The sequence below is a fragment of the Hyalella azteca genome, unplaced genomic scaffold (assembly GCF_000764305.2).
Source record: "Hyalella azteca isolate HAZT.00-mixed unplaced genomic scaffold, Hazt_2.0.2 contig14817, whole genome shotgun sequence".
Classification (NCBI taxonomy): domain Eukaryota; kingdom Metazoa; phylum Arthropoda; class Malacostraca; order Amphipoda; family Hyalellidae; genus Hyalella; species Hyalella azteca.
Genome location: NW_025944691.1, coordinates 245,477 through 260,336, shown reverse-complemented (window position 1 = coordinate 260,336; position 14,860 = coordinate 245,477). Strand labels below are relative to the sequence as shown.

General features: G+C 35.4%; 2 protein-coding genes across 2 annotated transcripts; one reads left to right on the top strand and one right to left on the bottom strand.

Moving 5' to 3' along the window:
* The first annotated feature begins 1,945 nt into the window (after positions 1-1,945).
* Positions 1,946-5,505, top strand: LOC108670949. Its single transcript, XM_018158439.2, has 4 exons — positions 1,946-2,088; positions 3,291-3,475; positions 4,097-4,194; positions 5,301-5,505. Exons 1-4 carry the CDS (start codon positions 1,956-1,958, stop codon positions 5,503-5,505), a joined length of 621 nt encoding a protein of 206 aa, XP_018013928.1. The 5' UTR covers positions 1,946-1,955.
* Positions 5,506-9,910: 4,405 nt separating this feature from the next.
* LOC108670952 lies at positions 9,911-13,156 on the bottom strand. Its single transcript, XM_018158442.2, has 4 exons — positions 12,950-13,156; positions 12,168-12,349; positions 11,364-11,461; positions 9,911-10,846 (listed from the first exon to the last, which is right to left on the bottom strand). Exons 1-4 carry the CDS (start codon positions 13,080-13,082, stop codon positions 10,642-10,644), a joined length of 618 nt encoding a protein of 205 aa, XP_018013931.1. The 5' UTR covers positions 13,083-13,156; the 3' UTR covers positions 9,911-10,641.
* Between the last annotated feature and the right edge of the window lie 1,704 nt (positions 13,157-14,860).

Sequence of the window (14,860 nt, the reverse complement as noted above, 5' to 3'; positions counted from 1 at the left end):
TAAAAACAATACAATATGCTATAAATTTCTACCTAAAGTTTTCGTCTTTAAATGGAAGTTTATTTCTTAATATATCATTGAATATTTGCCTGCGACTGATTTAAATTTAATTTGTAGACTAATTTGTTAATATGTCCTGGAGTGTAATGTCCCGAAAAAAATAGTGTTTAGTTTTATCAAAACAAAACGTGCGCGTTCGGCGTCGGCATGCGGTGCGAATCTTGCGAGTCTTCGCAAGAATCTTTCTTAATTATAATGCTCCACGCATCCGTCGATGCCTCCATATGATGGCTAATTCTGAAATTTCTGAAGGAGCTCTCATTTGTTGGGGCAGCAGTATAAAAATTTGTGATGTTATATGAATGATCGACAAAACATGTTGCATGTTTATATTATACACTTTTGCACTGAAACGCTCAGATTAAATGAGCAATCTATATCAAATCAGATAATGATAATATTCAATTCGATCTTACCTTTGTTATGTTTGATCAGTTCGCTGATCATCCCGATTGTTTAAAAAGAATCGGTAATTTGAAAAATGATTTCAACTACTTCATGATACTTCATGCATATCAATTAATGCATTCAATAAAGTGTTTGATATTGTTAAAACTGAATTATGTAACAAAGGAGCTAATTGAGATTGTCTGAGCAAATTGTCTACTCTTCTTAAAAGTTCGCATGTAATCTTGTGGCTGTCTCTCAATCGCCTGTTTATTGAATATGACTACATCAGAATATGTCATACTTTTCGACTTTGCGTTCAATTCATCTATTATATTCATCACTTTACGAGAATCAATGACATTTCTTTCAACTGTTACTGTTGAAAATCTTTATGTAAAGTCGCTTAACCAAGTTATACAGTAAGGCAAGTCGATTCACCGCTTTGGCACTGGGACAGCCCTCTTGTAAATCTTGTGCGGCAAGTTTGATGATTTTGTAATAATTTTCAACGCACGTGCGTCACGCATGACACGCGATTTGCGCCATAGTAAGGATGTGCGAGATGTGAATTTTAATTATAAGTCATAATGTAATGAATAGGTACACTGGAACGAGGACACCGTTACATTGGCCCTCGCCGGTCACTGCTTGCACTCATAAAATATTTGAAGTTAAAGTGCGATCTGTGCTGAATTCTGACCTCTGATAGATTAATTTATATCTTAGGGCGATGGATAATCACTGTTTATACTTTCGATGCCGATTATCAGGTTCCAAAAGGTATGAATAAATATAATAAAAAATGTGAATAAATGACAAACAAAAGGCGTGAATCAATGACCATCAATTGGTATGAAGCTATCTACCAATTACTATCCGCTGACATTCATGATTAGATTAATTACTTACTAGATTACTATCCGCTGACATTCATTACTAGATTAATTAATTACTAGATTACTATCCGCTGACATTCATTACTAGATTAATTAATTACTAGATTACTATCCGCTGACATTCATTACTAGATTAATTACTTACTAGATTTCTATCCGCTGACATTCAGCGGATAGAAAACTCGCCTATCGTGCGCGCTCTAAAGAAGACATTAGTGAGCTTTACTGCGCAGTTTAATTTCGCATGTTTGGACGATAAAATTTATCTCAGTGATCACGCTGCTATCACTCGATAAATCAACTGTCGTGTCGACCAATTAAAACGGCCTGGCTACTAACGATTTTTCATTTTAAAATTACGACAACATTGCATAGCTCTTCATGGCTAACTCTGCATAGTTAATTTTACTTAATTACTTATATTTTACTTACTTTACTCACTTACTTAATTTTACTTACTTACTTAATTTATTTAACCTGCATAATGCATGATCGGGCAGTATATAACGTCCTTCCCAATAAATGTTGAAATAAAGAGACGAACCTTCAATCTTTCAACAGATTAGATGCTTTAAGTGCAAGGCTAGGTCCTGTGCAATAGCTATAATTATGATTTGGAGTTGGAGTGCAGTTTTGTTTTCGTTGACTGTGTTATCTTCAGCGCAGTCTGGAGGTGAAAATGCTGTTCATCATCGGTCAAAACGTTACTTCTTTATCAACCCCGACTCTCCCATCACACTAGGTGAGTAACGCCTTCATCACACTAGGTGAGTAAGGCCTTCATCACACTAGGTGAGTAACACCTTTATCACACTAGGTAAGTAACGCCTTCATCACACTGGGTGAGTAATGCCATCATCACACTAGGCGAGTAATGCCTTCATAACACTAGGTGAGTAACGCCTTCATCGCACTAGGTAAGTAACGTCTTCATCACACTAGGTGAGTAATGCCTTCATCACACTAGACGAGTAACGCCTTCATCACACTAGACGAGTAACGCCTTCATCACACTAGACGAGTAACGCCTTCATCACACTAGACGAGTAACGCCTTCATCACACTAGGTGAGTAATGCCATCATCACACTAGGTGAGTAACGTCCTCATCACACTAGGTGAGTAACGCCTTCATCACACTAGGTGAGTAATACCTTCATCACAATAGGTGAGTAATGCATTCATCACACTAGGTGAGTAACGCCTTAATCACACTAGGTGTGTACCGCCTCCATCACACTAGGTGAGTAACGCCTTCATCACACTAGGTGTGTACCGCCTCCATCACACTAGGTGAGTAACGTGCCTTCATCGCACTAGGTGAGTAATGCCTTCATCACACTAGGTGAGTAACGCCTTCATCACACTAGGTGAGTAACGCCTACATCACACTAGGTGAGGAACGCCTACATCACACTGGTTGAGTAATGCCTTCATCACACTAGACTAGTAATGCCTTCTTAATACTAGGGGCCCAAATATGAAAGTTTTAATAGACGTACATTTAACCCAACCGTAATTCGTCAAAATTAAAGTTTTATTTGTTTTAAAGTATAATTTCCACAGGTGAAAAAATTGTGTAAAATCATAATTGAAAAGATATCCAAGTAATCTTCATATTTTTATGTAAATTTTATCACAGTTTGATCTAGAATTATTTCATAGTAATTCACTCGCAGTTGTAATTCATATGAATTCATCTGAATTTGCCAGCTAGAACTATTTCAGCAATTCATCCGCAGTTGTAATTCATATGAATTCATGAATTCATCTGAAATTTGCCAGCTAGAATTATTTCAGCAATTCATCCGCGATTAGTAATTCATATGAATTCATCTGAAATTTGCCAGCTAGAATTATTTCAGCAATAATTCACCCGCAGTTGTAATTCATATGAATTCATCTGAAATTTTCCAAGCAATTCACACACTTCAACATTGGGCAGGTTTCCTGTTGAACATGCCCATTTCCCTGGCCCTGCCCACCCTAGTGGACACCACCCCGCGGTCGCTGGACGAATACGACTCAGAAGAACGCCTGCCGGGCTTCGAGTATCCTGAGGACCTTTACTTTGAGCCTTCCTATGAACAGGAACTCGGGAGGCTACAAGTTTACTTCACTTACCTTAAAGTTTGTATACAGTCATCGCAATAGCTTGGCTTTTTTTTCTTAATTTATTTATAATTTAATTTAATTTGTATTCAGTCATCGCAATAGCTCGGTTTCGTCATGGTAATCGTTTTCGATAGGTTTTTTAATTTTCTTCTGATTTAAATCTTATATCCCACAGCGAGTCACCTTTCAATTGTTCATAATTTGCTGACTATTAGTCTTGTAATTAATTGGAAGAGGTTTGAACAGTTTTGTGGCATACCAATGCTCAGTTTCAGTTGAAGTGGCCGACAAGGACGGCGAATTTTCCTATATAATTATACTACATTTAATACATTGCAGGGCTCGAGTTTATTAGCCCAGCAATACATTAAAATGATTACCATGCGATTAGAGGGTTATCAAAACAAGTAAAGTAGCAGCTTTTATTAGTATAAGTATTAGTAGTAAAGTAACAGTTTTTGAAGTCGAAAAAGTAACAGTTTTACCATGTTTTTAAGTAGCAGTTTTACCACTAAATTAACAGTTTTATCATCGAGACGCGCACTCAACAACAAATCTAAAACAATGATCTCAAAAAACTATTCTGTATCACGATGGCTTTGGTTCCCACACCGAAATTTACTCATTCCATTTCAGGTGCCGATGGTGGTGTGTCAGGAGAGGCTGGTGTGCGAGGTTGCGGCCGAGCCTGACGCCTTCTCTCCTCTCTCAACTCTTCTCTTGAAGGAACTAAGGTATATATTCATTCATATTCATATATTGATATATGCATTTATTCATATATTCATATATTCATATATTCATATATTCATATATTCATATATTCATATATTCATTCATATTCATATATTTATATGTCCGCGGTCGCTGGAGGAATACGACACAGAAGAACGCCTGCCGGGCTTTGAGTATCCTGAGGACCTTTACTCATTTTATTGCATATATAAATATATATTATTATATTTATATATGCATATATTCATATATTCATGTATACATATATTCATATATTCATTCAATCATTCATAGTTTAGAAGTAAAAATCACATATTTTATATTAGAATTTCTTTCATTTTTGATCCAGTTATCAGAGACAATTTTAGATCACATTACTAAATCGTGAGGCAAGAGAAAAATTTTTTAGGCCTAATTTGTCTAAGCCTCAAAAGTAGCCGGTGTTGAGGACGGGTAAAAATGCATTAACCTTGCAACATTAGGAATTATTACCATAGATATTTAATATTTGCTATATCACGAATATTTTTCTCTAAATTCATATCATATAATTTTTGTTATATCTCAAGTCTCTTTCTTTAAATTCATATCATATAATCTTTCTCAAATCTCAAATCTTTGTCCTTAAATTCATACATATAATATTTGTTGCATCACGAATCTGTTTCTCTAAATTTATATCATAATTATAATCTTTGTTGTATCACGAATCTTTTTCTCTAAATTTATATCATAATTATAATCTTTGTTGTATCACGAATCTTTTTCTCTAAATTCATATCATATAATCTTTGTTGTATCACGAATCTTTTTCTCTAAATTTATATCAAAAAATCTTTGTTGCATCACGAATCTTTTTCTCTAAATTCATATCATATAATCTTTGATATATCTAAAATCTTTGTCCATAGATTCATATCATATAATCTATGTTGTCTCAAGAATCTCTTTCTCTAAATTCTAATCATATAATCTTTGTTGTATCACGGATCTTTTTCTCTAAATTTATATCAAAAAATCTTTGTTGTATCTCAAATCTTTTCCTCTAAATTAATATCATAAACTATTCAAAAGAGTTTTTCTTAATCATCTCATTTCCGCGCAGACAAACGCACGGCCCCGTAAAGCCGTCGCACGAGTCGCTGCTGTGGCGGTTCATGGCCGCGTCAGCTACGGGGTATGCTTACGGCGCCGAGGCCTGCGTTGAATATTACGGGGAATGCGAGATGCCCGCGCGACACTTTATCAACATGCCTGTTTTGAAAGTGTGGCAGTACATATCTAATATGTTGAACGTTAAATTACTTTGAAATATAGTTTTTATATTGTATATTACGGGGAATGCGAGATGCCCGCGCGGCACTTTATCAACATGCCTGTCTTGAAAGTGTGGCAGTACATATCTAATATGCTAAACGTTAAATTACTTTGAAATATAGTTTTTATATTGAATATTACGGGGAATGCGAGATGGCACTTCATCAACATGCCTGTCTTGAAAGTGTGGCAGTACATATCTAATATGCTGAACGTTAAATTACTTTAAAAATAGTTTTTATATTGAATATTACGGAGAATGCGAGATGCCTGCGCGACACTTTATCAACATGCCTGTCTTGAAAGTGTGGCAGTACATATCTAATATGCTAAACGTTAAATTACTTTGAAATATAGTTTTTATGTTGTATATTACGGGGAATGCGAGATGCCCGCGCGACACTTTATCAACATGCCTGTTTTGAAAGTGTGGCAGTACATATCTAACATGCTAAACGTTAAATTACTTTAAAAATAGTTTTATATTGTATATTACGGGGAATGCGAGATGCCCGCGCGACACTTTATCAAAATGCCTGTTTTGAAAGTGTGGCAGTACATATCTAATATGCTAAACGTTAAATTACTTTGAAATATAGCTTTATATTGTATCTTTCAGAGCTTTTTGTATCCACAACATGCCTGTTTGAAAGTGTGGCAGTACATATCTAACATGCTAAACGTTAAATTACTTTGAAATATAGCTTTATATTGTATCTTTCAGAGCTTATTGTATCCACAACATGCCTCTCTTGAAAGTGTGGCAGTACATATCTAACATGCTAAACGTTAAATTACTTTGAAATATAGTTTTTATATTGTATATTACTGAGAATGCGAGATGGCACTTCATCAACATGCCTGTCTTGAAAGTGTGGCAGTACATATCTAATATGCTGAACGTTAAATTACTTTGAAATCTAGTTTTTATATTGTATATTACGGGGAATGCGAGATGGCACTTCATCAACATGCCTGTCTTGAAAGTGTGGCAGTACATATCTAATATGCTAAACGTTAAATTACTTTGAAATATAGTTTTTATATTGTATATTACGGGGAATGCGAGATGCCCGCGCGGCACTTCATCAACATGCCTTTTTTGAAAGTGTGGCAGTACATATCTAATATGCTGAACGTTAAATTACTTTGAAAAATTGTTTTATATTGTATCTTTCAGAGCTTAATGTATCCGCAACATGCCTGTTTTGAAAGTGTGGCAGTACATATCTAATAACTATTTTCAAAGTAATTTAACGTTTAGCATATCTAATATGCTAAACGTTAAATTACTTTGAAATATAGTTTTTATATTGTATCTTTCAGAGCTTATTGTATCCTGGGCATTGTATAAGATGGAACTGTTTCCATGTAAAACTTTTTTGTGAAAGTTCGAGTAAAAAATGTTTTAATTGTTAACTGATAACGTAGAATTGTTTTCTCACTAATGCATCTATTAGAATTGACGAGTTGCTAGATGAATAGATCTATTCTTTAGATGAACAATAAAATAGCTGATTGACTGATGCATCAGTGTCATCAGTCTCGAAAATATCCTACGCCCCAATCACGTGCAATTTTTTATAGTGAATAAGTTTACGGAGATGAGAAGTTGTTAATTCATGTATATAATTCTTTATTTAATTATTGTTTTTCGAAATAGGCTATATGTTGCTCAGAAACAATGGCGCCAATGTTTAGGGAGTGCCTAAGTTCTGGAAATATATTTTGAACAGTTTTTTTTAAACAATTAATTAAAAATTAATGGTTTCTATCAAAATAAATTAACGTTCAAATGTTCTGCAGAACTCATCGTTATTTCCTAAGGCCGAATTTGCAGACCTGCGAATTCAGCTTTAAACTGAATGCTGCTGAAATCACCTTTCATTTTATGAAATATTTCAAGACAAAGCAATGTTTTATTTTGCTGCAATGGAAATTATGATGAAGGCATTAACATCACAAAAAAATAATAAAATCAACAAAATAATAATTTAACATTTGTTGACGAATGCTACAATTGTTGTGATTTAGAATCCAAATGCTTCGTTATAGAGAAAAATCATGCCTTAAATTTGATTAAACTGAAGCGATTCCGTACACACTAAGTTATTCTGCATACTTTAGTCATGGTTAGTGTATGAACACTCTGATCGAGTCAAGCTGCATACATCGTATTCAAGTAATGGGTCATCGCTTTCAGTGCAATGTCGTTTTTGGATCAGATTAAATGTATTAATCAGACAAAATGTAACCGTTCCTTAAAAGCGATTAAATGTATTATTGGTTTATTGATGAATGTAACAAAGGAATACCGAAAGCTGTCGTTTATACAATGTGATGCATGAGAATCCTGGATGAAGCCCAATTTTTCTCGCACATTCAATACTATTTATTGGTTTATGATGCCCAATAAGGTTAAATAAGGCAGCTTGCGTCAAATTCATTTCCTTGATACGTTATGTTGATATAGGCTGCGGTATACACCATTAATGTACAGACTTTTATAAATGATTGAATAATTGTTATTCATCCTTGAATCATCCTTGTTATATTTAAATGAAAATTACATTTCCTAGCTTAAAATACTTTTTTCAAACTTTTGAGCGGCAGATGTGCAGTTGGTTATGCACTTCATTGCTAGGCCGCTAATTTGTTAATTTGGGCTCTGAAATATGAGTAATCTAACCTACATAGCAATATTAATAAATGACAATCTTCTCAGAACTAACTAATATTTTTGGCAAACATGATCGTGTGTTTATTAAATTTTGTATAGTCTAAAGAACATTCTTAAAATTTTCCGGTTTCGGTAAAGGACTTTTGATTCTGCTCGTTGTCAACTATTAATCTTCATCTATCTTTCATATTAATTGAACTATACGTAGGAAAATTTTTTACATTGAAGAAAAAGATATGTTATTTATTTTACGTAGGAAAATGTTTTCCAATGATGAAAAAGATAATATGTAAACCATTTTGTCTATTGTTCATGAGGTCGAGATAAATAACTGTGTAGTTACCAGCAATGCGAACTAAGATAAATAAGAGTAGGAGGATTGAAAGTTGTATTACTTTCCTTTCGTTTTCACAAACCAACACTTATAGCTGTGAACAAATTATTTATTTATTATATTTATAGAGTATTTAGAGGACGTGGTCCGCGGGATCGCTTCTATGGGACATAGATATTTATTTATTCATCTTCAACTCTTGAGGAATTAGGGATAGTTTTTAATTTTTGAAATAAAAATTTTTCCCTCGGAATAACGCTTATATTGAAACAATCGATTCGAGACGAAATTATCTGAAGATTTTCCATACTTCGTTGTTTATAATATGTTAAGAAGCTATTATCGACCTTTTGAATCGGTTGGAATATATGAGGGGAGGGAATTGATACAGTATAAATAGATTAACTATATTCAAATAAAACGTTTACACGACTCAGTAATCTATAGTACGGAAGTCGATATTTCTTCCAAAAATGCATACGATTAATACACTTTAAAGGTTTTAGCGATGTTTAATGTACTGTTTGTAGCCTGAACTTGATTGAATTTGACTATAATTGGCATTAGCAAACCAGTATTGTATTACGAGTAGAAGTTTTGTGCTGCATTCAGGACTTTTATTAAAAAATGCACCGTATCAACTGAAAAAAATAATTAGATGATTTGCTCGAGTTCATAAGTAAATTGATTCATTATTTACAAATCGATTGTTGCATGCGAAATACAATGAAATAAGCCCCTGTTGCACCACACTGAAATTAACAAGTATTTGTCGGGAAAATTGAAAACATATTTTTTTTGGTGCCGTTATTACCATATTTGATTCATTAAATTGAAACGCACTCTCCGAATTTAAGTTCATGACAAAGTAGAAACATTTTTGTCCTTTAGGTAATAATCACTGACTATGTATACATTCTCGGAACTATGGAACTCAACTAAAAGCTGAACAATTTTTTCAGTGGCGACTAAACAAAGAACTGCCATTATCAAATGCGCAGAACTAGCAGTAATTAGGCAAAGTAGTTATTTTCACCTGAATTGATAACCTTTTCCTCTCTAAAAAATAGCCACCACAAACAAGTGGTCGATTCTTGGTTCTCTACAAGTGGTGGATGTGAAAAGGTTCTTCCGATAATTTCGTGGGTATAGACTATGGTACAGTTTAATATATTATAATAGATTTAATATTGACAAAATAATTCGACGCTAAACCTAGTAACAGTAAAAAAATTGTTCTAAATTCTATAATAGTAAAAAAATATAACTCAGTACTCACTGCAGTGAGTGACAGAGAGCGCATTTTCTCGTCGACGAAAACTTGAGGTCACGGACAGACGGACGGACAGACAGACTTACGGACGGACATGGCGAGCACAATAGTGCATTTTTTCCATAAATGAGAAAATGCGCTAAAAACGTTCTAAAATGCCAATTCACAAAACAGTTCAAAATTTTAACGATGAATTTTATAACAAATAAAAAAAGGGTTTTTCACAGCCATGTGCTCTTCGTGCTTCGAATTTTCATTCTTTCATTGTAAAAAAGTAATCGGATCCACGAAAACACTTCACGGATATCTAAAACGATATCCCTTGTAAAGGGATAGCGTTTAAAGGGATAGCGTGTAAGGGATAGCGTGTAAAGGGATAGCGTTAAGCACTTGTAAAACGCTATCAAAGTGCTTGACCTCTGTCCGATTGCATCAATACAATTGTACTTAAGCTCGCTTCGGTCTTAACGTTCTAAAATTAAGCTGTCTGACAAGGGTGAGAGACGCCATTCAAAGTAGCCTAGATTTGAACGTACATTAGATGCAAAGTGCTGGAACACTTTTAAGGGTTAAAGGGGTTATAAAAAGTAGCTTAATTTGAGCATAGAAGCGAAGTGCTGGAGCACTCTCAAGGGTTAAATGGGTTATTCAGAGTAGCTTAATTTTGAACATAGAAGCGAAGTGCTAAAAATATCAAGGTCAAAGCGGTCGTTCAAAGTAACTTAATTTTAAGCATAGCAGCGAAGTGCTGAAAAATATCAAGGTCAAAGAGGTCGTTCAGAGTAACTTAATTTTAAGCATAGCAGCGAAGTGCTGAAAAATATCAAGGTCAAAGAGGTCGTTCAAAGTAACTTAATTTTAAGCATAGCAGCGTAATACTGGTACAATTTCAAGACAACCATGTTGAGGCGTTGCCGCGCGGACATCTCGCATTTCCCGTAATGTTTGACGCAAGTCTCGGTGCCGTAGACGTGACCGCGGGCAGTGGCCGCTACGTACCTCCACATCAACGACTCGTGCGACGGTTTGACGAGGCCGTGGGTTTGTCTGCGGGCACATGAAATGCTTTAGAGTAACTTGATTTAACCAGATCAGCCGCTATGCTTTTTTTCATTTTTTTCTTTTTTTCTCTTCTTCTTCCTGCCACACATTTCCTACTACACACAGCAATCCCCCAATTGTGGCCTTTTCCTGTGTGTATCATTAGTGTTTAAAGCAATCTTACATTAGTTTTACCTAGCCAAAAAACCCTAACCTAACGTAACCTAACCGATGAATGAATCTTTAGTAAAATTTAATGGTCAAATTACGATTGAAATAACTGCCGGGCTCTCCAATGGGCGTTATTGCTAGAATTATCAAGCTGGTATATTGCAGCCTATACAGACTACAATTAAATTTACAGACACGTAAGAAATTAATATAATAATCATATAATTATTCATTTTCAATTGCATGAGATGATTTAAGATTGTGATCAGAAATTGGATATCATCCTGGATAAAAGCTGTTAAAGATTTCTTGCATAATACACGAAATTTTTCATGTTCAAATCGCTACTAACCTGAGTTCCTTCAGTACAAGCACAGAGAGAGGAGAATAGGTCTCAGGCTCGGCCGCCATTTCACAGACTATCCTCTCTTGACACTCCACCATCGGCAACTGCAGCCGATGAATTAAAAAATTAAAATTATTAAAAGCTTAAAATTAAAAAAAATTAAAATTAAAATTAGCTTAAAATTTGAAGAACCAAAAGCACTCTTGCTTGGTGGCCGATTTCTGTTGGATGCTCAAGCATGCATTACATTTCGAAGACAAAATTCGACAGGTCTTCTGAAAAACGCACTTTTGACTGTTTTGAATTTTATAGATTGTTTAATTGCATCGTTGATTGATTTTTTCAATCCGTTCTCTATATTTATCCTGTTTATTTATCATAGGCTGATGAACTACTGACATATAAGTATATATTCCATGTTTGTACGTAAAAATAGCCCGGCTATCTATAGTTTTATTACAGAACTCAGAAATCGACGAAGACATCTAACTACATAATTGCTCGAGATGAAAAATGTTAATATGTGTTACCTCTAAACCCATTCAATTCGACCAGATCGCCTTATCTATATAATATAAGCATCTGATTCAAAAGTCATTTGCAAACTCCATAAAAAAAGATTCGTTCAATAATATAATTGATTGATATTGATAATAAAGCCTTGAGCAATTGAACATCATTCATGTAAGACCTAGAGCATTGGTCCTGTAGATCACTATTCATACGAAAGTGCTTCAAGCCGATGGAAGTACTACTCTATCCATAAGGTATACCGACCGGTATACTACTGATCTATAAAGTAATACTAACCTTAAGATATGCGAAGAATCCTAGAAGTCTTCCAAGCTCCTGTTCGTACGCTGGCTCAAACGAAAGATCTTCGGGATACTCGAAACCTGGCATCCGCTCTTCTGTGTCGTAGTCCAGCGATCGCGGGGTGGTATCAATGAAGTTGGGCAAGGCAACCGCAATAGCAACGTTGAGGAGGAAACCTGCCCCAGATTGTGGCGTATGAATCGTGGTGAAATTGTTAGCGATAAATAATAGGTTATTTCCAGTGTTACAATATGAATTCCCTGAGTAAGATGAAAATGAATCGCGGTGAAATTGTTCGCGATAAATAATAGATTATTTCCAGTGTTACAATATGAATTCCCTGAGTAAGTTGAAAATGAATCGCGATGAAATTGTTCACGATAAATATTAGGTCATTTCCAATGTTACAATATGAATTCCCTGAGAAAGTTAAAAATGAATCGCGGTGAAATTGTTCACTATAAATAATAGGTTATTTCCAGTGTTACAATATGAATTCCCTTAGTAAGATGAAAATGAATCGCGGTGAAATTGTTCGCGATAAATAATAGATTATTTCCAGTGTTACAATATGAATTCCCTGCGTAGGCTGAGGAAGATGAGAAATGCATTTATAGCTAATGTAGTGATGCAATTCAGAAAACATGACATACCTATATATGTTACACGATGAACTTGTTAAACAAAGATGACGTTACTTACCTAAAGCAATAATGGCGTTACTCACCTAATACCATGATACTATACCCACCTAGTACCATGAGGAAGTTTCTTACCAAGTGTGACGGGGGAGTCCTTGTTGATGTAGATGTAACGTTTCGACCTGTGGTCTGTGTGGTTTTCAGCTCCAGAAAAGGCTGAAAATAATACTACCATCATCGAAAATCCTCCATTCCAATTCCTAGCCATACTGTTTAATACTTGTTTTCTAAATCTGATTTAAATAAAAGAATTTCGATGGACTCCTGTTAGAAATACAATAACCAAACCAGTTACCCTAGAACGCAAGTTGTGAACACAGAATTTCCATCAAAACTTTATTTCGGATAAGCTCATCAGTTCATACTTCATCAAAATTTATAACGCATTTGAAATTTGTTATGCAGCGCAACCTATAACGCCCTTGTATAGTCAAGAATCAAAACTTACAGTTCACGGCCGAGTGGAATCGGGCTTCGAAAAAAAATTGCCCTGTTAAATGAATTCAACTTCAAACTTGAGAATAATGGATTGAAGTAAACGGTCGAAATTAAATTGTGCCCCTGTATATCGCTTGACAGTTAATATTTAAACTATCGTTATTGCTATAGGTGAATCAACTAAGAAGATTTGTGAGCATAATCCAAGTTCAGTCAAAACCATTTTTTTGTGTCGAAATTGGGAAAAACACACCATTTAAGCGATTCGAACGCATCAGTGTGTAAAAAATTGGACAAACATTGCATGTTTGGTGGGCAGGGTGGCCCAGTGGTTACAGTTCAGAGTGCCAAGATTAGCGCAGAGAGGCGCGGGTTCGATCCCAGCTCTGTGCGCCAGTTTCTGGTCAGAATCGGCGAGGAGGCCGGGCGGTTAAGCACAGCAGAATTGTAGCAGTGAGTTGCGAGTTCGAGACCGCAAAATGCTGCGAATGTTCTGCGATGTTAAGAATCGGCGACAGACCTACGGCCTACTAAACGCTGAAACCGCTATTATTATTATTATTATTAGTATTATGTCTGTATTCCGCGACGCTGTTTTCTTAGCACCAATATTAATTTGTCCTTCTCTGTTGAAAAAAGAATTACCATTCGTTTAGAAGGAAAACGATGCAGCGTGCTTGCCAGTTGCGCATATGTTCCATTATATAGTTGCTGGCACCATCGTGCACACGTATTGACCGCATATATGTAAGTCTATTATCATATATGTTAACTACGGAATTTATTTAACGCTCGCATTTCAATTCCGTATTTCACACAGAATTAAAAAGAAAACAATTTGATCAAACATACAAAGAAAATAACATGCTGCAGACTAGTATCGCTTAATTACTACTCGAGTAAGTGATAACTTTGCGTTACATCACTGAAAAATCACGATGATCCAATAGTAAAATATGTTGCCGGTGTCTACTTGTTTTTCAAGATAATCTATTTCCTCAGTTACCGGCACCATAAGCACAGCGATACACATTCGTTTATTGCATATCAGCAACACTGTATTTTATGTAAAATTAATAGAATGCTTTTATGATGGCTGTGGTTTAGTTCAGCCTGCTCACATGGTGCCATGTTACTCCGCTTCACAGTGTATTGACACTGCAAGTTTCGGTGCCGATACTCCAGGCCCCGCAGCCTGAGGCCTGGGGTAAGTTCGCTGGGCCCCGTTAGATAACCCAGCTCGCTGCCGCCCTGAACCATCCATTTCATGAGGCCTTTTTTTATAAAGGCATTTGGCGGCCTGATTTGGCCGCATAATGCCCTGTAAAAGGCTGGCAGTATGTTTGCTAATAAGTTTCAATAATACTATTGCAATATTGAGAGTCGACTTAGATAAATCGTTGGTATGATATCTGTTTTCTATATACAACGAACTACGAATACTCCTTAAGAAGAGTGCTTAAGTATTAGAGGAAAGATTTTACGAGTATGTCGATGAAGAAATACTGCCTCAAATTAATTATATTGTCACGATTACTGTAGGTACTT